The sequence below is a fragment of the Alligator sinensis genome, unplaced genomic scaffold (assembly GCF_000455745.1).
Source record: "Alligator sinensis unplaced genomic scaffold, ASM45574v1 scaffold628_2, whole genome shotgun sequence".
NCBI lineage: Eukaryota > Metazoa > Chordata > Crocodylia > Alligatoridae > Alligator > Alligator sinensis.
In genome coordinates, this window is record NW_005841833.1 from 6,114,097 (window position 1) to 6,134,153 (window position 20,057).

Below are 20,057 nucleotides of genomic sequence, written 5' to 3' on the forward strand. Positions count from 1 at the left end.
CTGCACGCCTGCCTGCCTGGCTGCACCGGGGCCTGGGCGCGGCGTGGAGAAGGAGCCCTTTTCGGGCCGCCTGCGCAGCCCTTCCAGCCAGCGCGGTCCGCCCGGGCCTGGCCCGTCGCTGCTGCAACGGGAGCTGCGGGAGCAGAGGGCGTCACTTCAGCAAAATCCCTCGTGGAAAATGATGCTGAGCCTCTGCCCCTCGCGCCCGGTTTCTCCACGTGCAGCTCTCGGGCCTGTTTCGGGGCATGGCGGAGGGCAGGCTGCTACCGCTGGGTGTTTCGCACGCGTGTCTGGCCCCGTGTGATCCCGATCCCTGGGGGCAGCAGCAGGGAGATGCACCCACCCGTGCAACTAGCCGGGCTCCCCCTCCTTCAAGCCTCCATGAGAGCCCCGCACGGCCCCGCACGCTCTTGTGTCCAGCACTGCCCGTCTCGCTGGGGCACGGGTAGGCAGCGGAGAGCATGCCAGCACCTTGCCCATCTGAGCTGAAGAGGCAGGCCTCTGTTTATCGAGGCTCCCAGCGTCTCTAGGAGGTGTGAGACGGGCCCTGGAGATGCCGGGGACTTTGCACGAGGGGTGCAGCGAGGAGGAAGTCAGTGTTGCAACCAGGCTTCTTCTGGAAGTGCCTCCTTTCCCGCCTGGTGCGGGAGGGGCCTTCCCCGGCCTGCCAGGGCCCTGCGCCAGGGGAGAAGCAGTCCTAGTTAGGAAACCCTCGTTGCTTTTAAATCACCGCCCTTCACCCCCCCACCGCAAGCTGCAGAGCCCCGGGGAGGAGCACAGAAGGGCTCGGGTGCCTGCCGTGCTTCAGGTCCCAGCTGTGCAGAGCCTCCCCGGGCACCAGCGCCTGCAGACCGCGTCGCTCCGGCCTTCTCCAGCCCTTTCCCCCTCGAAGCTGGTACGGATGATGCTACATGAGATGCAGCTCTCGGCGGGCGTCTCTGGAGAGGATGCATGGACCGCCGCGTGCTCTGCCCGTGTGCAGGGGCTGCACGGCCCATTGCAGCCGAGCGGGGCAGCCGGGCTCCGCTCCGTTTCCATCAGGAGCAGGCCCCTGGGTTGGGAAGCCCTCGTTTCCCTTCTGCACTTCTCGCCGCCTCCTCCCCTCCGGCTCCAGGAAGAGAAACCGGAGCCAGGCAGGGCCCCGGAGAGAGAAGGAAGTCGGGGAAGCTCGGCGGAGAGAGAACACGCCTTCAATTTCCCTTCCTGTTTTTCTTTCAGGTGCTCGCAAAAGAGCTTGAGGCGGCGACGGAGCGGAGCGGCTGTCTGGACTGGAGCGATGTAGGTATTGGCACGACAGGCAGCGTTGCTTTGTTGGAGTCCAGATGCACAACCCACCCCCCGCTCACGCTGATAGTGCGAAGGGCTCTGGCTTTCCAAAGAGGCACCTGGGAGCTTTCCAGCCTGTGGCACGGCCCTCGGGCCCCGGTTCCTCCGGCTGCTGGAAGGGCAGGGACGAGGGTGGAGGAGGCACAGAGGGGATGAGCGCCGGGGGCCTGGCAGGAGACCTGGACGCAGGGGGAGGCGCGTCCCAGCCTGGGGGAGCAGAGAGTCCCAGGCCAGGGGTGTTTGGGGGTGAGCACCAAGCCCGAGCCAGACCCGGGCACGAAAGCGATGCCAGAAGCAGGCGTGCGGAGAACGGGGGCAGGACGTAGCAGGTCTCAGAAACAGCCACAGGGTTTAAGTCACACTCCTGGAGCCTGGCGGGCTCCGTTCCTCGCCCCCAGCAGGCGGGCAGCTCCCGAGACCCGGGACGGAAAGCGCGGGAGCCACGCGTCTTCCCGCCCAGCTGCAACGGAGGCGGGACCAGGACGGGCTCTGCAGTAGGGCACTGGTTCCTCCTCAGGCCAGGCCAGCCTACTCCCCTCCCTGTTTCCCCCAGCCTCGGGTGGCCCCCGCTTCCCTGGCACCGTCCTCTTTGCTACGGACCTCGGGGTTGGCTTGCCACCTCCCAGCTCCTGTTCTCAGCCACTGCCCGAGTCCCATCGCCCGGTCGCTGCCTGGTCCCCGGAGGGAGAGGAGTTGCAGAGCATCTGGGTCAGAGCAGAGCCAGGCACCTGCTTCCAGACGAGCCCGATAAGAGTCTGCTCCGGGGAGCGACATGGCCCCCGCCTTGCCCAAGTCCTATCTCGGTGCTGGGAGGAGAGGGGTGGAGAAAGGAGGGCCCAGCGCCCGGGGGGAATAGGGCACTAGTCTTCCCCCCCAGCAAAGATTCGAGGCCAGGCCTGCTCTGCTCAGAACAGAGGTACTTGAGAGCAGAGAAGGCTTATAAACTACTCAACAGCGAAGAGAAAGTTTCGGGGTTTGTGATGGACTCGCTCAGCAGACAAGAACAAGGGGTCACAGCGTGACATACGTTTAAAATAGGCACGAGGACTTTTTTTTTTGCACCCAGCGTGACATTGAAGGGTGGGACCCACGGCCACCAGATCCAAACAGGGACGGGGCATGTGCTGGGAGGAAAGTCACTACGGAGCTGGGATCAAGGGTCACGGAGAACTTCCTAGGCCCTAAATGCTGGAGGCTGCAAGGGGGAGAGGAACGGGGTTGGGGGGGAAACCCTGTTCAAACCCAGCCACTGCTCTCTGCGGCTCGACACCGGAGCAAGACGGAGCCGGGGTCTTGCCTAGTCCGCAGCTGCTCCGAGTGCCTGGGCCATGCTTCCCCCGGGAGCTCAGAGCAGAAAGCCCCTAACGTCCTCCACTTTCTTGTCCTTCCAGAGCCGGCTCCGAGCGCCACGTGCCAGCATGAGTGACCGCGCGGCCCGGGCAGGGAGCCCGCAGCTGACGCCCTGCTAAGAGGAGCCCGCGCCGCCACCGCCACGCTCCGACATGTAGATGCGAAGACGAAGCCGTCACCGCTCCCCCATGCCGCGTGGCAGAGCCTGCCGGGCCCAGGCGCGAGGATGCTTCCGCGTGGCCAGCCCTCCCCGCCTCGCCCCTACTGACCTGCATGGTGTGGGTGCCCCTGAGGACTGACCGCCTGGCCCCTCTGCACGCCTCTCGCTGCTGCTTGCCCACCATGTCTCTGGAGTGGCTGACGGCCTGGAGCTGGTCACTGGACGGGCTGCGGGACTGCATCGCGGCCGCCATCCAGTCGGTGCGGGACTGCGACGCCACGGCGCTGGCCACGGTGGCCTGCCTGCTGGTGCTGTTCGTGTGGTACTGCTACCACGTGGGGCGGGAGCAGCCCCGCGCCTACGGCACGGTCAACGCGCTGATCCAGAGCGCCGATGCCAACGGGCTGCAGAACGGGTACGTGTACTGCCACTCGCCCGAGTGCGTGCGCTGCACGCCCAGCGACGGCCTTAACCAGAAACTCTATCACAACCTGCAGGAATATGCCAAGCGCTATTCTTGGGCCGGCATGGGCAGGATTCACAAGGGCATCCGCGACCAGGGCCGCTACCTGAGCAGCCGGCCCTCCATCCAGAAGCCCGAAGTCTTCTTCCTGCCGGACTTGCCCACCATGCCCTACTTCTCGCGGGAGGCCCAGAAGCACGACGTGGAGCTGCTGGAGCGCAACTTCCAGACCATCCTGTGCGAGTTCGAGACCCTCTACAAAGCCTTCTCCAACTGCAGCCTCCCGCAGGGCTGGAAAATGAACAGCACGCCCAGCGGGGAGTGGTTCACCTTTTACCTGGTGAACCAGGGCCTGTGCGTGCCCCGGAACTGCAGGAAATGCCCACGGACGTACCGTTTGCTCGGGAGCCTCCGCACCTGCATTGGCAACAACGTCTTTGGCAACGCGTGCATCTCCGTGCTCAGCCCCGGCACCGTCATCGCTGAGCACTACGGGCCCACCAACATCCGCATCCGGTGCCACCTCGGTACGTAGCCGCCGGCGCGGCCCGGCTGCCTGGTGGGGTCAGAGGGTTAGGGAGGGTTTGGAGACCGTCTCGGGAGCGGGCAGCAGTCCCAGCGCGGATTGGACCGCGGTGGGCAGCGAGGGAGGCAGGGCAGGGTCTGGTTTACGGGAGTGCAACTGCAGCAGTTTAGGTCTCTGGACCCCCGTGCCAAAGTTAGGACTCCCTGGCTGAGGGGGCACAGCCGGCTCGGAGAGGTTGGGATGGACGGCAGGGGCTCGTGGAGAGACGTGGCCCGGGTCTCAGAGTTGAGCCTGGCCTTCGGGAATGGGAAAGGGGGTGGGAGTCCCCCTCCCTGCTGCCAGCCCGTGTGCCCGTGTGCTGTCGGTGCATGCAACCGGGATGGGGGGATGCCCGCGTGCACAGATGGCCGGGCTCCCGAACGCGCAGCGCCAGCGCCGGGGGGCCCTGCTGGCAAACACGGCGCACGTGCGTTCAGACTCGAGCTGTGATTTGCCTCTCGTGCCTCGGGGAGATGCTGGGACACCGGCTCTGGAGCTGGTTGCAGGTGCCACGGGGCCCTGGGGAGAGAGCAAGCGTGGCTCGCTACCCCCTTCCCCATCTCGTCCGTGAGAGGGGAAACCCTTTGCTTCCTCGTGCCTTTAACTCCCTCTCGGCCCCTCACTTAAAGTCCTCTGGACTTTAAGGCCTGGGTCCTCCCTGCTGCCGGGGACCTGCCGTCAGAGCTGGTCCTGTCCCACTGGACTGGCCACACACAGGCCCGGTGCCGGGGACAAGCCTGGCAGGAGCGTGGCAGCACGTCCCGCACATCGCTGGTGGGAGCCGGGTGCACGTCTCACAGCCCTTGGGAGCGGGCACGCCAGCCCTGCTGCAGCAGCTGGGCCCAGGGGTAATGGCGAGGAGGGTTTGGGGGCAATGGCAGGGTCTCCATGGCTCTGGCACATCCCATTTGATGCAGCCTCTACCTCGCCGGGGTTTCACCACGGGGGACGGCCCCGTGCACACGGGAGGCAGAGCCAACTTGGTAGCTGTTGCTGTGCCAGGCACCAAGCTCGGGTCTCGGGGAGAGCAGGAGGGTGAAGGCGCAGGTCACTGCTGCCTCTCCCAGCTTTACAGCCCACCGCGGGGAGGAAAGCACTGGGGACCGGCTCCGGACATGTGCCCTGGGCTTTGCACGTAGGGCAGGGCCCAGGCAACGTTGTGCATGGGGCAGAGCTTCCTCCGAGCTGATCTGGGAACGGTGCAGAGGCTGGGGCCCTGGGCCCATGGGGGTTGGGAAGGTCCCCCCGCTCCCTGCCCTGATGCCCGTGCTTTCCTACTTACCCGCAGGTCTGAAGACGCCCAGCGGCTGCGAGCTGGTGGTGGGCGGCGAGCCCCAGTGCTGGGCCGAGGGCCGGTGCCTGCTGTTTGACGACTCCTTCCTGCACACGGCCTTCCACGAAGGTGAGCGCCGAGCTGCCCGCGCCTTCTCCATCCCGTGGCAGCGAGCACCGGGGACCTGCTCCTGGGCGCAGAGCTCCCGTGGGCGGCTGCACCCCTCCATGCAGCGCCGCGGCATCGTTGCCCCTTCCTCCCTGGCGGTCCCGAGCACCGTGGTGCTGGGAGCGCAGCGCTGCAGCAAGACCTGGGTTGCACGGACAGTTGAGTTCAGCTCAGGCTCTCGGTGCTGGCAGCAGCCGCCCCGGTGCCCTTGTGCCCCAGCCCTTGGGGGATGCTTTCACCTGCCCAGCTGCCGGCGTCCTCATGGGTGTCTGCGGCACAATGCGGGCGCACGGTGCCCATCCAGGCTCCTTACCCCTGCCTCTCCTTCCCCTGCAGGTCCCCCGGAGGAGGGCCCCCGCGTGGTCTTCATGGTGGACCTGTGGCACCCGAATGTGGCGGCCGCCGAGCGCCAAGCCCTCGACTTCATCTTTGCGCCGGGACGATGATGGCGCCACCGGGCCGGCAGGGGGGTGTGGGCGGGCGGGCAGGGCCACGCGCAGCCTCCCGGGAAGCTTCCTCATAGCACACGCCGCGTCGGGTCCCCCTCACCCCTGCTCCGGGCTTGTCCCACACGCATCGCCTCGCGGTCTCTCTTCCTCCCCGTCCCGGTCGGCTCCGGGGACCCCTCTCCGCTGCGCCCGCGCACCCCCCGCCCCCGACTCCGTGACTAGACGCCGTGCTGCTGTAGTATGTGTCATGTTGCTACCGTGTTTTGCCGTGTTCAGAATTAGAGTAACCGAAACCAAGGGTGTTCGTTCGAATGTAACCGTGTGCCGTGTCTTGTGGTCCTCGGCGACAAACCGGAACCGCAGCCCCCGCGATCCGCTCGCCTGCCACGCCGCGTCCCGGTGCCTCGTGGGGCCGCACAGACCCGTGGCAAAAGGGGCTGCGTTTTGCAGGCTCCGGCCTGGCTCTTTGCAACCTTTCCCTCCTGCCTGTAAATAGCACGAGAAGGCTCCACTGCCCCAGACAGAAGGGAGAGCCGGGTGCCGTCTGCCTCGGCGAAGTTCGCTGGCATGCGGGTTACCAAAAACCAGATGCCCTCTCTTGTGCCCTGTGGCCACAAGCCCCAGTGATGCAGCTAAAGACTTCTGGCCATTTGCCTAGGCCTCCTCTTTGCATCTGTGCTCAGTCCTGGGCTGGGATGCACCCAGCAGCCGGCACGTCCTCAGGCAGGGGCTGGCTGAAGTGCCCAGCACCTGCTTTGAGGGACGAGGGCTGGGCTGCTGTGGGGTTTGCAGCCTTCAGACTGGCCGGAGAAGGCAGATGAGGGGAGATGCCTGAAGAGCAAGGGGCCGAGAACAAGCCGGAGCTGTGCAGCATGACAGGAGCAACCTCTTCCGCCTACCTGCAAGCGTCCTGGCCCCCAGCTGGCAGCGTGCTGGCTTTGGAGCGCAGCCAGGCGCCCGTGCCACTTGGCACTGAGCTGTCAGGTTCGTACCGCGTCATGCCGGGAACCTGGTACGTCACCTGCAGACCAGCCAGGCCAGGACACGTCCACCAGAGTTGGAGGGGGTGGAAAGATGCCGGGGAGCGGCTGGAGTGGTGCGCGAGGGAGCTGGTGCAGGGTTTTCAGCAAGGAGACTACAAGGCTGAGGGCTCAGATCCGGCTGCAGGGTTTTTATACCTAACTCTTGTACAATAACTCCGGACGTGCGGGACCCCCGCCCAGCTGGACTCCTTTGGGCGAGGCCTCCGGAGGGAGCAGCGGTCACCCTCTGCAGCGTGCAAGCCAGCGGCCAGGAGAGGCTCTTAATAAACTGTTGTGCTAGAAACTGGATGGGGCTGTGCCTCCGTGCGTCCTCCTTCCCTGCCGGCCTGGGCAGCTCGTGGCAGAGCTGGGGGTGGGTCTATGCTCTGCAGCCCAGCTCGGGCATGCTGGGACTTCCATTGCAGCGAGGGGGTGGGAAGGGGGTCACCCCCCAAAACAGGGGCTGGACATATCTGGGGCTCTCTAGGGAAAGCAGAGAGCCCCAGATACCCGGCCCCAAGGTGCTGCCTGGCCCCAGGACTGAGCGGAGACCGCAGGCTGGTTTCCCCCAGCAAAGACCAGTGCCTGGAGCAACAGCCTCAGGGTAAGACGGGGCAGGGGTGGGAGGGAGGATCTGTCTGCACCCCCAGGACAGTCCTGGGGAGCTAGGGCCTGCCCGTGCTCTGCTCCCCAGCCACCCCAAGGACCACATCCCTGGGGCCAACACCTTGTCACCATGCTCAGAACAGGAGCAGACACGTGGAGGTGCCGTGGCTCGGTGCCCAGCCCTGCCACCCCAGGCGAGAGGTCCTGTAGGAACACAAGCGACAGGGGCTGCCTGGATGAGCCACGAGGACTCTGCTTTATTGCTCACCCGGTGGCACACAAGGAGGCAGCCATCCACTCGCGTGGCCTGCTCCCGGGACGGCCGTGCTGCCCTGCTCCGATAAGACTCCTGAAGGCACAGGAAGGGGTGAGCAGGCTGGGTCAGGAGCCACGAAGACAGGCCTGGCTGGCCACTGCGCTCTTGGCCTCTTCTGCACACACAGCACCCCTGAACTCAGGATAGGAACGCGCGGGAGGAGGGCCTAGGACACCTCCATCAGCAGCAATGGGGGGCACAGCCAGGAAGAAGCCCTGGGGGCAGGTGTGCTTCTGCACCCCGCCTGGGCTGGGAGTGTACAAGGCACTGCTTGACAGGGATCACCCCTGTGGATTAAGAGGCAGAAACAAGTTCAAGGCACAGGACTCCTGGCATGGACCAGAAACCCGGCAGCTCAAGGCTGGCATGCAGCTGTCTGGATCCCCCAGGCAGCAGGGAGCAGTCAGTGCGGGCAAAGGCCCCCGGTGTCTCTCTGTCTCTCCACCCGTGGAGCTGAGCCCACGGCACGAGAGTCCGTGTCCTCGTAGGCCGGGTGAGCACAGCTCAGAGCAGATTGACGCCATGCTTCAGCAGCTTCTGCTTGGCCTTGCCCGGCAGGCTGAAGGCGCTGTCGTGTGGGTTGGGGGCGCCCGAGTTGCGCGGCGGGACGCCCAGCTGCTGGAAGTAGGTCTCGTGGACAGGGCTGCGGCAGGCGTAGACGGCCGTGCAGGCGTTCCTGGGGGGGCAGCGGACGGCAGAGTCAGGGCACCGGGAGCTGCAAACCCCAGGGAGCAGGTGGCTGGTCCGTGTGGGACATCGACTAGGAGGCCCCAGGGCACGTGGGAAAGGGGGAGCTGGTTGACGTGGCCCAGCAGCTGGACAGGGCAGGGGTCACCATCTTGTACTCAGGGGGGCCAGGTCCCACCCTTCCCAGCATGAACCACCCCCCAGGCCGCTGAGGCTCAGACCTTCCCAGGCCGGCAGCTGCGTGGGGCAGGCAGGACCCCGCGATGCGGGGCAGGGGCCGGGTGGGGGCTGCGGTTGTGGCAGCGATAAGACCATCACGCCTGGCGTGCGGGGATGGAGTCTGCCTGTTTCCAACCCAACGCGGCGTGCGGGAAAACAAGCCCACGTCGTTAGCTCCAGCGTCTCTGGCTTCGAGCCAAGGCACAAGTCTATTAGGAACAGCTCTATTTAAAGCTGCGTCTTCAAGCCGTATGGCGCCAGGAGCTGGCAGCGCTCGAGCTGCGTCTTCATCCCGAGCCCTGGTGCCTGCGCCTTCCACCCGCTCCGCGGGAGCCAGACGGACAGGCGACCCCCTCCCGCCCTCCCGTGGGGCCGACCGTACCTGACGATCATCTCGGACACGGCCGGGAGCTGAGCGAAGTCCGCGTGGATCAGGCTCGCGGCTCGCAGGAAGTGCTGGTCCTGTGCGCCCGCCGCTGGCGGCAGGTTCGCTGCAGGGACAGGGGGCTGCAGTGAGGGAGCTGACCACATGCAGGGGCCTGTCCCAGGAAGGGTGCTGGTTCCTGCCTCCAGCCAGCGGTTTGGGGAGCAGTGACCACAACCCATGTGCTGGTGAAGATGTGATCCCGGGGTAGGGTGGGGGTCTATGAGATGCTCAGGTGGGTCAGTCCCCAGGACGTTGGGGGAGGAGAGAAGTGGCCTGAGACAGGGTTACCTAGAGGCATTGGGGTCTGTCCCTCTGGCTTCCCATACAGGAGCGGAGGGGGTGTCTGGTTGGCACTGGCAGGCATCTGTGGGGCTGTCAGGAGATGTCAGGAAGGACCGGAATGAGAAGAGTCTGGAACCTGGCCCAGTCCCTGTGTCTCTGCTCCCAGCAGGAGTAGAGCTGTGGGGGCTGGGAGGCGAGCTGCTAGAGCAGGACACAGCCTGGGGAAGGGGCAGAGCCCCCCCCTTCCACGGGACACACGACAGCGGGCGCCGTCCTGGGGTCTCGGCAACACTGGGCGCCATCCTGCTCCGGACTATCCCAGCCCGGCCCTTGCACTAGCTCAGGCTAAGATCGGGATGGACGAGGCCTCGGGGACAGGGCCAGCTCTTCTGCAGGGGCAGCCGGGCCACCGAGCGTGTGCTGTAGGCAAATGCCTGGAGCCCGAGCCGCGAGGGAGGGAGACGTTCGGGCACCTACCCGCCAGCACGTTCTGGATGCAGTCGTAGTGGGTGAAGCTGTAGGTGGCTTTGGTGGCGGCAGAGTCCCTGGGCCAAGTCTCCTTCAGATGAACCTCGAGGCCATTCAGGGAAGCCAGACTGCTGCGATACTGCGAACAGCACAACCCGGACCGGCGTGAGCCCTGGGGAACCTGGGCAGTGCCTGCCAGCGAGGGTCCCGGAGCCTCGCACACCCAAGCCCAGCAGCTCTGCTGCCCCCATGCACAGCGGCAAGACTCTGCTGCTTGACACCAGCCCGGGGACCAGCATGCCTGGCCCACATAGGCATTGGCAAGGGGATTTCTGTCCCAGCACCATGCTGAAGGATGCTGCAGAGGGCTGGGCAGGGAGGGCCGTGCTGCCTGGGAGAAGCGGGGGCAGGAGAGATCTCTGGCCTGTCAAGAGCTAGGAGGATTAGCTGGATGATCCCCCAGGCTGTCTCTGTTCCTTCCTCTGCTGCAGACACCAGGCAGCTCTAGCTCTGTGTGCAGGAGACGCCCCCAGCCCTGGACCCTGCTGCCCTAGGGCAGAGCATCCTTCTTGTGGGGGGGCCAAAACCTCCAGCTGGGCAGAGACAGGGGCACCCTCCCCCCGCCAAGGGACCTGTTGCCCCAGCGGGAAAACCCTCCACCCTCCTCGTGGAGCCGCAGCCCAGCTCAGAGCCATCTTACGTGGGCACAGATGCGCCCACCCTTGCAGGCGGGTGCTCCCACGTGTGGTCCAGGGATGGGGGCAGTGCGGGTGCCGCGGCTGAGCCCCCCAGCTCATCCACCCACCCACCCGCCAGCGAGGAAAACGAGGCTGTTGCCATGGCAACTGGCATAGCTGCCAGGCTGGAGGGCTGCGCTGGGAGTGCCGTGAGCAGGTTTGCCTGTCGTGCCCCGCGGCCGAGCAGAGCCCACAGCTGTGCTGCTGTGCTCCTGGGACCGGCCCCTGCGGGTCCCTCCTGCCTGGGGCGGGGGCTGCCAGGCACTCGCGCTCGGTTTGACAGAGCTGGCCTCCAGGCTCGAGCCCCTGGCAGAGACTGGCAAGGTGGGAGGGGGCTCTCAGTCACCCGGTGGGGCAGCTGCCTCGTGACCCTATCAGCCTGCTTGTCCCGCGGGAGCCCTGGGCCAGGCCCGTGCATTCGGCAAGGGGCTGCGGGGAAGACTTGGCTGTGACAGCAGGGTGCTCTTGCCCCAGGGGCTGCTGCTTCACCTGCATGGCTCGGCCACAGGCTCAGTGAGGGGTCAGCCGGAGGGCTGCCAAAGCTCCCGGCTCCAGGGGCAGGGATTCCAGGGCTACAGCCACTGCCCCTGCGAGACAGGCCTGAAACAGGGCACATACATGCAAAAAAGCATCGCACGTGGCACTCACCACTTCCTCAATGGCGCCCGTGTCGGCCTCGAGCTGCTCCTCAGCCAGCAGTGACAGCGCCAGCCCTTTGATGCTGTGGACGTACAGGACCATCTTGACCAGTGCAGCCGGCTTGGCTGGGCAGCCTGGGGGGTCAGCAGAGCTGGTCACCCTGCTCCCCGGGGGGCTTGCGCCCTCCACCACCGTCTCATACAGCTCCACAGTACCAGGCCCCTGGTTCCCACCATGGTCTCCTGCGGGCAGCTGCTTCTCTGAACCTTCAGCACTGGGCGCAGGGTCAGACAGAGACGGCTCATTGCTGGGCGCTCCATCTCCTACCCGAGGGGGTCTGCCATGGCTGGTGGTCCCCTGGGGCTGCGGCTGGCTCCAGCTGCTGCTGCTCAGCTCTTTGGATGTGCCGCCCGTGGCGAAGCTGCCGCTGGCCACGTGGCACTGGTGCAGGAGGCAGCGCTCAGCATCGGGGGTCGCCCCCAACACGGTCACGTTCTGATGCTCCCTGCCCTGGGCACGAGGGGCTGCAGAGCCCGTGAGCGCAGAGGAGGCATCTGTATCTCGAGTGTGCTCTGCTGCAGAGTGTCCAGAGTCTCCTGGCAGGGTTCCCTGCTCGCCTGGTGAGGCAGCAGCAGCGGCAGCATCCCCAGCTGCAGAACTTTCTTCAGGGCTCCAGCTGCTCAGAGGTCCAGGGTGAGCATCCCCTGCGCTGGCTGGTGGCTCTGGGAAGCCATTGGGGGAAGCAGAGTCTGGGATGCTGACAGCCACACCTGCTCCAGGCCGGTCCCAGGCTGCTTCCCACACTGAGGTGCTGGCCAGGGTCTCCTTGATGCCCGTGGGATCTGAGAAGGCATGTGAGCGAGGGGTAGCCTTGGCACTTGCTGGAGACACGGGCAAACTAAGAGGGTAGAAGGAACATGAGGGCAAGCGCTTAGTAGCAGCCACCGTGGGTCCCAAGGGCTGGGGATGCCTGGGCGGAGGAGCAGTGCCTGCCACCTGCTCACTGGCTGGTGCCTCCCGGGACAGGGAGAGGGACCCTGGGGGTCTCGCAGGCTGCTTCTGCCTCTAAGCCAGGCAGTTCTGAGAGCTTCCCCAGTGCAGCCCAGCACACCCCTCTCCCCTGCAGTGCTGCCTGCCTACACTCACGGCCCAACATAAAAACTGCCGCTGACTGGGTCGACCCCTTGCTCGGTCTCCCGTGTCACACAGGGGCAGAGAGCGGAGGCTGCAAGGGAGAGTGACAGTCTGACCAGGATTTCCCATTCCCCTCTCCCTTGCAGCCTCCAGTATTTGAGGTCTAGGCCGTTCTGATGCAGAGGGCCCCTCGCTCCCATGCTCGATAGCTAGTGCTATCCCTTTCCTTCAAGAAAGTGTTCAGCCCCTTTGTGAATCTGGCTAAACTCTCCACTTCCACCACGTCTGGTGGCCACGTGCTCCACACTTTAATTCCACACTGGGTGAAAAAGAACATCCTGGTGTTTGTTTTAAACTCACTACCTGCTTGTTTCATGCTGTGACCCCTCGTTCTTGTCTGATGAAAGTGAGTCAATAATAAATCCCGGGTGATTTTCTCTTTGCCATTTAGTAGTCTGTAAACCCTACTCCCATCCCCACTCAAGCGTTTCTTTCTGAAGAGATGGCATGGTAGCCTCATGCACACCGTGGCGACCCCAGAGAGGGCAGTACACGGTGGTGCTGGACCCGTGCCGTGGGGAGCAGTAGCCCAGGTTGGAGCTGGTTCCAGGGAGTAGATCCATCCAATATGAGCTGTCCAAACTGACACGTACCGGGTGATTTCTGCCCCTTGAACTGCCCGCCCAGACTGTCCTTAGGGAGGATGGCAAGCCCTGGGTCCTGCCTCAGGGCTTCGCTCCCTACCTGGTCATCCACTCCACTGGGAAGTCCCACAGTGCGGCAGATTCTTCCTCTGTCAGGAAAACTGGGAGCAGGCAGATGCCTGGAGGCAAAGGAGGATCTACAAGAACAATGCAGGATAGTGACCTGAGAGAAGAAATGGCCCCGTGCGCCAGCAGGCAGGGCAGGGCTGATGCTAGATGCTGTGGGAGGGGGAGATGGGGCTCCTGTGGGAAGCATCACCCCGGCTCTCCCAAGACCCCTTGCCCACAGGGGACCGGGGCGACTACACCCAGTGGCCGTGCCTGCCTCAGCAGGGACGGCAACGGGAGCCTCCGGGTATCAGCTGCCTGGGAGCTCAGGCAGCCTCCCCGTGTGCTCCTGGAGGGACCTTGCTACTCCAGCTGTGAGCAACAGTGCTTACCGTGTTCCTGCAGCACATCCCCACTGCCGTGTCCGCTCTGCAAGCAAAGCAGAGAGCGAGTCAACATGGTCCTTCAACGAAACACATGCTAAGGGCTCAAGCCAGTGCCCACCAGTTGCTGTTATCGGGGGCCAGGCTCCTAGTGGGCACTGGACCTGCCCTTGAGGCAGGGCTGTGGGGAGCTTGTTCACAGTGGGAGCAACTCAGGCTGCCAAGATTAATGAACCTGCTCCCTCCTGCACACACTTCAGGGCAGATGCACAGGATGCCGTCTCTCCCCCCAGCAGAGTACCAGGGCCAGATGGAGACCAGCAAGCAGAGTCTCTGAAAATCCCTGTTGTTTGGGAAGAGAGGCTGAAGCTGTGATTTTAAGCGCTCCCACGCAACTAGGGAAGGCTATGCAGCAGAAAATGCCATGCTCGCGTGCAGACTGAATCATAACAGCTACTCAGATGTGAGAACTAGGACACTCATTGCAGGAGGCATCCCACTGACCCAGTGCATCTTTGTGCACCCAGCCCTGGTCCACCCAGGGTAAATTTGGCCACAGGGCTGTTCCCAGACAGGGGCACTGTAAGAAAAGCAGTTGCATCCACACTCAGCGTTTCGCCCTGCTCCCGTAGCAAGAGGGTTGGAAATCCCAGGAATCAAGGACCGTTTTCCCCTTAACGTTAGCAGGATGCAATCCACACCCTTATAGGCTGCTAACCACCAGCTGTGAGCAGAAAAGCTAATTTGGTTTAATTCTAAACTAATCCTACCGGCCCTGACAGGCTGAAGGGAATTCAACAGCTAGAGGACAGATAAGGAAACAAGCTCCCAGGGCAGCAGCCCTGACTTGACTCTCACGGGCTCCGTTGACTTTGAGTTATTTCAGCCATGGAAGCATTTACCGTTGGCTGCAGGAATGGGCCCCAGTCTACCAGTGAGGACTGGGGCCTGGGAGGGGCAATGCCTCCAAGCGCAGCTGCACGCTGGTTTGCCACGTACCTTCTCTGCTGGCTCAGCTCCCTGGTGAAGCACCTTGGCAGCGACGGGAGGGGGAAGCTGGGTGCTCACAATCCTTGCAGGAGAGAACAGACACAGGCAGCCATGAGCAGAGGGGCTTGCCAAGGCACAGCAGCCTGCTCTCGCTGTCGCAACAGATGATTACGGCAGACAGAGGCAACGGCACCCTTCGGCCTCCGCTGCCAACCCGTTCAGAGCACAACTCTGGATTCTGCTGGGCCGTTGCAGACCCAGGGAGTCCCCGAGAGGTTCAATCACACACATCTTCTTGCTTGGGACTGGCCAGGAGGTAAGTGCACAGCGCTTGGGGCGGACTGGGGTAGCTGTAGCCCTCTTGTTACCCAGGTGGCCAGCCCCAAACTCCACTCCAGTGCCAACAGCCACTGCCCAGCTGAATCCAAGGGGCTCTGAACTGAACCATGGAGCAGAGTCAAAACCTAGCAAGAAGGTTTTGAGCCTGAACTACATGCATAAGCTTGGCACATCTCCCAGGCAGCAGCAACAGGTCTCATCTGAGCCAGGGGAACCAAAGCCCCCCAGAACATCTCGCGCAGCCTCCTGGCTCTTGCAGTTTGCTGGCAGCGCTGCTTCAGGGCAGGGGGGCCTCAGAGCTGAAAGAGCACTGGGGAAGGGTGGGCAGAGCACCCCATGTGCTTCCAAAACCCTCCGTCCTCTGGCCTGCTGCACTTGTGGCTTCATCACACCAAGGGCCTGCCGGACCCCATGAAGGAAGGCTCCCAGATGAAGCAGTAGGGCAGCCTTGTCAGCGCATGGCCTTCTTTGTCCCTGGACAACTCCCGGCTGGGGCTCTGTGCTGCTGGCACACAGATCCTTTCTAGCTGAAGGGAGCTCATGCTTCCTGCGAGGAGGCTGGCTCCTTTTCCCTCGGGGAGGCTGGCTCCTTTCCCCTACAGCTGTTCCAGCCTGTGTGGAACGTGCCGCCGGCCAGCAAGCTAGGCATTCAATCAAGCACTTGTTATTGGCAAGACAGGGGACAGGACACTGCCGGTACATTGTAACCCGATGTAGGAGGCTTTCCAATTAGTGCTTGGCAGCCCCAGGATACACCACCCGGGGTAAGGAAGCAGCTGCAGCACTGAAGACAGCAGCAGCCACCACCACCAAGCTGTCAGCAGTCACCGCAGGGGCTGAGCCCCAGGCAGCTAGAGCCAGCAGGCAAAAGGCGTGCAGCATGCAATATTCATGCTATAGCTAGTCCTAGGTCACAGAAGCAGAGAGTCTGGGGAGCCAGGACACCTGGCTGTGTCACTGCTAGCCTATTTAGTTGCCATCCCACTATGTGTTTAGAGGCCGGCTGGGCATGGGGGAAAAGACCCTGCCCTGAAGAGCTCAGGCATTAAAAATAGCGACCTCAGGGGCTGTTCTGAAGAGCCACCAGCCCAGCTCCCAGTCCCCACTGGCTCTGTATGGCAGCTGGATGCCTACAGGTAATTCCAGCCAGGAAAGTCCGCCACTCCTGGGATGACAACCAGCACGGCATACCTAGTTCTGTGGTTCCTGACACTCTTTGGCGCTGTGCAGTTTGTGTCTCAGGTGCCCCCTGCCCTTGCCCCGCAGAGGAAAAGCTGCTCTGCTGCTGCCACCGCTCTGGTAAAGCGGCATTGCCTTGAGCAGCTCAGGGTGGGGTTTCTGCAGCTGACTGGCTAGAGAGCAGACAGGCACGGGGCCTCAACAAGCCCCCGCATACTCACAGACCCTTGTAGAGGATGCAGCCAGCCAGGACATGACGGCAGCGCTGGCAGGTCTGGGAGATGAGGGCTGCCTTCAGCAGCAGCAGGGGGTCCACCTGTGTGCAAAAAGCAGAGGGTGGCAGTTAACCCATGGCACCAGCCAGAGGCGAGAGCTCACTGAAACGCACCCGTGCAACAGGGGGACGCTAGCTCCTTGGGTGAGGGGGCTCTGTGGCTGGATGTCAGGAGCCTGGGGAGTCACCTTGGTTTTGTCCAAGTGCCAGAGGGAATTGAAGATCCTGTGCAGGTCACTAGTGTTCTTCTGAATGTGATCGATGTACTGGTCCCACTGCTTGCTCAGCTTTTCCTGAGAAAAAGCCTGGGGACCAGAGGCAGCGTGTTAGACACCGTGTGGCAAGAGTCTAGTCTACACACGATCTGGTTACGTGCAGTCCCTTAGATCAGTCTCTCTCGTCCCTACACTGCCCAAGAAGACAGGCCAGGGCTACACATGACTCCAGATGAGAAGCACACACCCTCAGCACTCACCGTGTAAGCCTGGCGCACGGGGCCGTTGTAGAACTGGAAGAGTCCGATCAGGTGATCCAGAAAGTGGTTGCAGCTGATGTCAGGGAGCTCAACAGCACAGCCCAGCACCTGCAGGGCAAAGGCCGGCACAGGGAGCAGTCACTGCAGCAGCTGGGAACAGCAAGCGAGCTATCACCCCTGTCCAGCCCGCAGTGAGGGAACCCCTGCAAGTAGCCCTGGGTGGCCACACGACAGCTGCCTGTTTGCCAGCCTATGGAAAAGCCAGCCTGGAAGGTGAGAGGGGCATGAAGGCCATGGTAGTTCAGGCAGGTGCAATCAGGGCTAGAAACCCAAAGGCCCACTGGACCCGTTCCCCTCCTGTTTCAGACTCCTGGCACTCCAGCTAAATACTGTGATGGCTGAGAACATGCTTCCAGAGTGCACATGCAGGGGCTGAATTCACAGATCACAGGCCAGAGAAGGGGTCCCTTCGTAATGGAAAGGCCTGCTGGAGAGTTCTGCTACAGAGAAGAGGCAGCCCAGCGGATGAGGGGCACTGGTATAACCCTTGCGGTGTGGAGCTTTCTGAAAGCCCCTTGGGACGATTTGACAGCTGACACTCGTTCACACCAGGCCGGCTCCTCGCACGCCACTGGGCCTCCTGAACTCACCCACAGGTACTCGCCGTCCAGCCGCACGGCGAACTTGAGCTTTCTGAGCCGAATGAGCCTGGGGGGAACACCTGAAATCTCCACCATGCAGCGCACGACACCCGCGATCTGCCCACACAGCAGCTCCTGCTGGTCGAGGAGAGTCTGGCGGGGGAGGAGGCAAGAGGCATTATTGCTGGTGCTCTGGAGGAATGGGGAAGCACCGCCTGCACCACCCCCACCCGACCCGCAGCACCGGTGCATGGCAGCTCAGCTTTTCATTACAGCCACTGAGACCAAAGCCCTGTATAGAAACATGTAAAATGGGCCAACTCTCCTTGCTCTCCGCTCCTTCTCACCCCCGGTGCAGAGGCCTATGCCCCTGCCACACAACTGAGCATTGTGGAAAAGTGCTGCTGTTCCACCGCTGGAGCAGCAAGAGAGCAGCAGAAGGTGGCACCACGAGATGGGAACAGGCATAAGCCGTGCTGCCACGCACGGTTCCACAAAGAGGCTCTAAGTAGGATCGGAGGTTACCTGAGAAGGATAAAAATAGCAAATGCCAGCTCTGGTGGGATCCTCTTCTTCCTTAACCTTGGAGCCATCGTAAAGGAAAAAGTAATTCCACCTGCAAAAGCCAAGCAACGGCAGGATGACGACAGATCTGCTGGTCCTAACTAAGTGGGACCAGTCCAGTCCATGCCCCCCCACCCCCTCACAGCCGCCACCACCCCGCTCCCTCAACAAGTTCTGCTTTGTAAAGACGCGACACAAAAACGCCTACCAGGCCCAAGAAAGGGAGACAGGCATTGCTCTCGCAGCTGCCGCACCCGCTGAGCTGAGAGACAGGAGCAGGGTGGAGAAAGCAGCAAAGGATACTAAGTTCTGCCAACTTTGGGCGTTCCAGTCAGACGCTGGCAAGGCTACAGCTACGAGAGGAGGAGGGAGGCTCAGTCAGATGATCTGCTCTCCCAGTCTGACTGCAGGGAGCCCGTCTCACTGCTTAGGAAAAACTCTCAAGTGCGGCCCCTCAGACACAGTCCTTGTGCAAAGTGTGTGAAGCGCACGCTTCTCCCTGGAGGTGGGCCAGGGTTTGAGGGCTTTGGGCTTACAGCTGTGGGAATTCATGGATTTCCTAGCAGCCTTTTTTTCTGGAGGGGGCAGGTTACCGTCGCAAGCTCCGGGCACAACAGGCCCCGAGGTCAGAGCCCCGGCGATGATGATAAAAATGCCTGGCTTAGAAAGAGCCCGCAGCCCAGCTCAAAAGGGGAAGGTTGAGCACGCAGCGTCTGCGGCAGCCAAGAGCGGGGGATTAAATCCGGTCTCTCGGAGCGTGTCTGAACACGCCTGGAATGTTTCACCCGTCCCGCAGGAAAGGCATTAAGGCATCGCTCGAACGATCAAGGGATCTGCATCGCATTCCTGACTGCCGCCGACTCCCTGGGAACTCCGGTAATCTCCCCCCATCTCAGCAATACTTCTTTGCCGCCAGAGCTCAAAGCATTCAGATCATAGACTCATAGAAGCCGGGTCAGAAGGGACCTTGTAGATTTTCAGGTCCGACCCCTGCCTGGGCAGGAGGGAAACTGGGCTCAAGTGACCCCAGCCAGGTAGGCATCGAGCCGCTTCTTAAAAAACCCCAGGTTAGGAGCCAGCGCCACTTCCCTTGGAAGTCGGTTCCAGATCCTAGCCGCCCTGACTGTGAAGTAGTTCCTACGGATGTCTAATCTGAACCTACTCTCCAACAACTTGTAGCCGTTATTCCATGTTATCCCGGGGGCTAGGGGAAACAAGGTCTCCCCCAAACCCTTCAGGTCCCCCCTAGTGAGTTTATAGACGGTCACAAGGTCCCCCCTCAGCCTTCTCTTGTGGAGGCTGAACAGGTTCAGGTCCTGTTGCCTCTCCTAGTAGGGTCTGCCCTGCTGTCCCCGGATCCTGCCCCAATGGTCTGCCGGTGAGCAAGCGTGCCTATAAACAACCGTGCACAGCTCAAACAGAAACCAAGGTCCCTCGTGCCGCCCCCCCCGAGCACACGCAGCCGACTTCTGTGCAGCTGCTAACCTCCTCCAGCACTCGTGCGAGCCGGCCTGCTGTGCAAAAACACGCGTCACACAGCGCACACCCGCTACGAGGAGGTGCGCACACGCGTGCAAGCCCTTCGGGGCCCGGAACGCCTTTCTGACGTGTCGGCACGACCCTGGGCCCGCTGCGACTTCGGTGCCTCACAACCGCTCCTGCCGCCGCAGCAATGCAGCACAGCACGTAGGATCTTCCTGGACACCAGGAAGCCCAATAAACGCCCCTGCAACGCGTGAGCCTCGAGGAGAGCTACTCACCACGCGCCCGGGTTCGGCTGCGACAGGACGGAGTCGGCCATTTATGTCAGTCTCCTAACCATGCCTCCTCGCTCTCACCAGCGCTGCCTCCTCCCAAATGAGGCCTGGCCCCCGCTCATGTTCTTCAGGGTCGCCGCCGTTTCACAAGCCAACAAACGCAGACGCGCCGGCGGGCTCCGGCTTCGCCCGGGCGCGCTCGCTCTCCCTGCGAAGGCGCCGATCCCGATCCCCGCGGCGCTCCTCCCTGCTCGCCGCGAAGACCCAGCGCGCCATGTATGTGTGTCGGCCGCTGCGTGAAGCCTCGGCGGGGCTGCGGTTCAGGGCGCCGACGCGGCTCCTCGCCCGCGCTCCTCATTCAAAGCTGGGCGGTTTCTCGCGGTTTCCGTTCCCGGCGGCGTCGCTTCCCGGC

The 20,057-nt window shown here is 63.0% G+C and overlaps 3 protein-coding genes across 9 annotated transcripts in view; 2 read left to right on the forward strand and 1 right to left on the reverse strand.

Annotated features, from left to right (window-relative positions):
• ASPHD2 (aspartate beta-hydroxylase domain containing 2) overlaps positions 1 to 7,507 on the forward strand; it is an 8,703-nt gene extending 1,196 nt beyond the window's left edge. Inside the window, exons 1-5 of one of the 4 annotated variants that reach the window (XM_025199630.1) lie at positions 505 to 895; positions 1,219 to 1,282; positions 2,718 to 3,826; positions 5,153 to 5,266; positions 5,642 to 7,507. In XM_025199630.1, coding sequence (XP_025055415.1) covers positions 2,950 to 3,826; positions 5,153 to 5,266; positions 5,642 to 5,751 — 1,101 coding nt within the window. In that variant the 5' untranslated portion in view covers positions 505 to 895; positions 1,219 to 1,282; positions 2,718 to 2,949 and the 3' untranslated portion in view covers positions 5,752 to 7,507. Of the gene's footprint in view, positions 1 to 504; positions 896 to 1,124; positions 1,283 to 2,717; positions 3,827 to 5,152; positions 5,267 to 5,641 lie in introns of those variants that run through there. The other 3 variants (XM_025199615.1, XM_025199619.1, XM_006015222.3) reach the window with 3 other exon arrangements.
• Positions 7,508 to 7,611: 104 nt separating this feature from the next.
• HPS4 (HPS4, biogenesis of lysosomal organelles complex 3 subunit 2) lies at positions 7,612 to 20,051 on the reverse strand. 4 transcript variants are annotated; one of them, XM_014518611.2, is made up of 14 exons: positions 19,649 to 20,051; positions 18,192 to 18,241; positions 17,850 to 17,906; positions 17,334 to 17,477; positions 16,684 to 16,791; positions 16,397 to 16,513; positions 16,156 to 16,250; positions 14,426 to 14,498; positions 13,436 to 13,472; positions 13,036 to 13,132; positions 11,167 to 12,055; positions 9,791 to 9,920; positions 8,987 to 9,095; positions 7,612 to 8,374 (listed from the first exon to the last, which is right to left on the reverse strand). In XM_014518611.2, the coding sequence occupies exons 4-14, from the start codon at positions 17,418 to 17,420 to the stop codon at positions 8,203 to 8,205; spliced, it is 1,914 nt and encodes a 637-aa protein (XP_014374097.1). In that variant the 5' UTR covers positions 17,421 to 17,477; positions 17,850 to 17,906; positions 18,192 to 18,241; positions 19,649 to 20,051; the 3' UTR covers positions 7,612 to 8,202. The 4 variants fall into 4 exon arrangements, with proteins under 4 accessions (XP_014374097.1, XP_025055377.1, XP_006015282.1 ...); XM_025199592.1 differs by having other exon boundaries at positions 17,850 to 17,940; positions 18,097 to 18,241; XM_006015220.3 differs by lacking the exon at positions 18,192 to 18,241 and having other exon boundaries at positions 17,850 to 17,940.
• SRRD (SRR1 domain containing) overlaps positions 19,709 to 20,057 on the forward strand; it is a 4,871-nt gene continuing 4,522 nt past the window's right edge. Inside the window, exon 1 of the mRNA XM_006015277.3 lies at positions 19,709 to 19,921. Within this exon, the coding sequence (XP_006015339.1) occupies positions 19,709 to 19,921 (213 nt within the window). The remainder of the gene's footprint in view (positions 19,922 to 20,057) is intronic.

Excerpts from the sequence above, each read along its gene's own strand:
- HPS4 (XM_006015220.3), bottom strand. The coding sequence starts at position 19,689 with ATGGCCGACTCCGTCCTGTCGCAGCCGAACCCGGGCGCGTG. Across the intron at positions 17,941-19,648 it reads CAGCCGAACCCGGGCGCGTG|GTGGAATTACTTTTTCCTTT; the intron begins GTGAGTAGCTCT and ends TGGCTTTTGCAG. Across the intron at positions 13,133-13,435 it reads GGATGTGCTGCAGGAACACG|ATCCTCCTTTGCCTCCAGGC; the intron begins GTAAGCACTGTT and ends TTGTTCTTGTAG.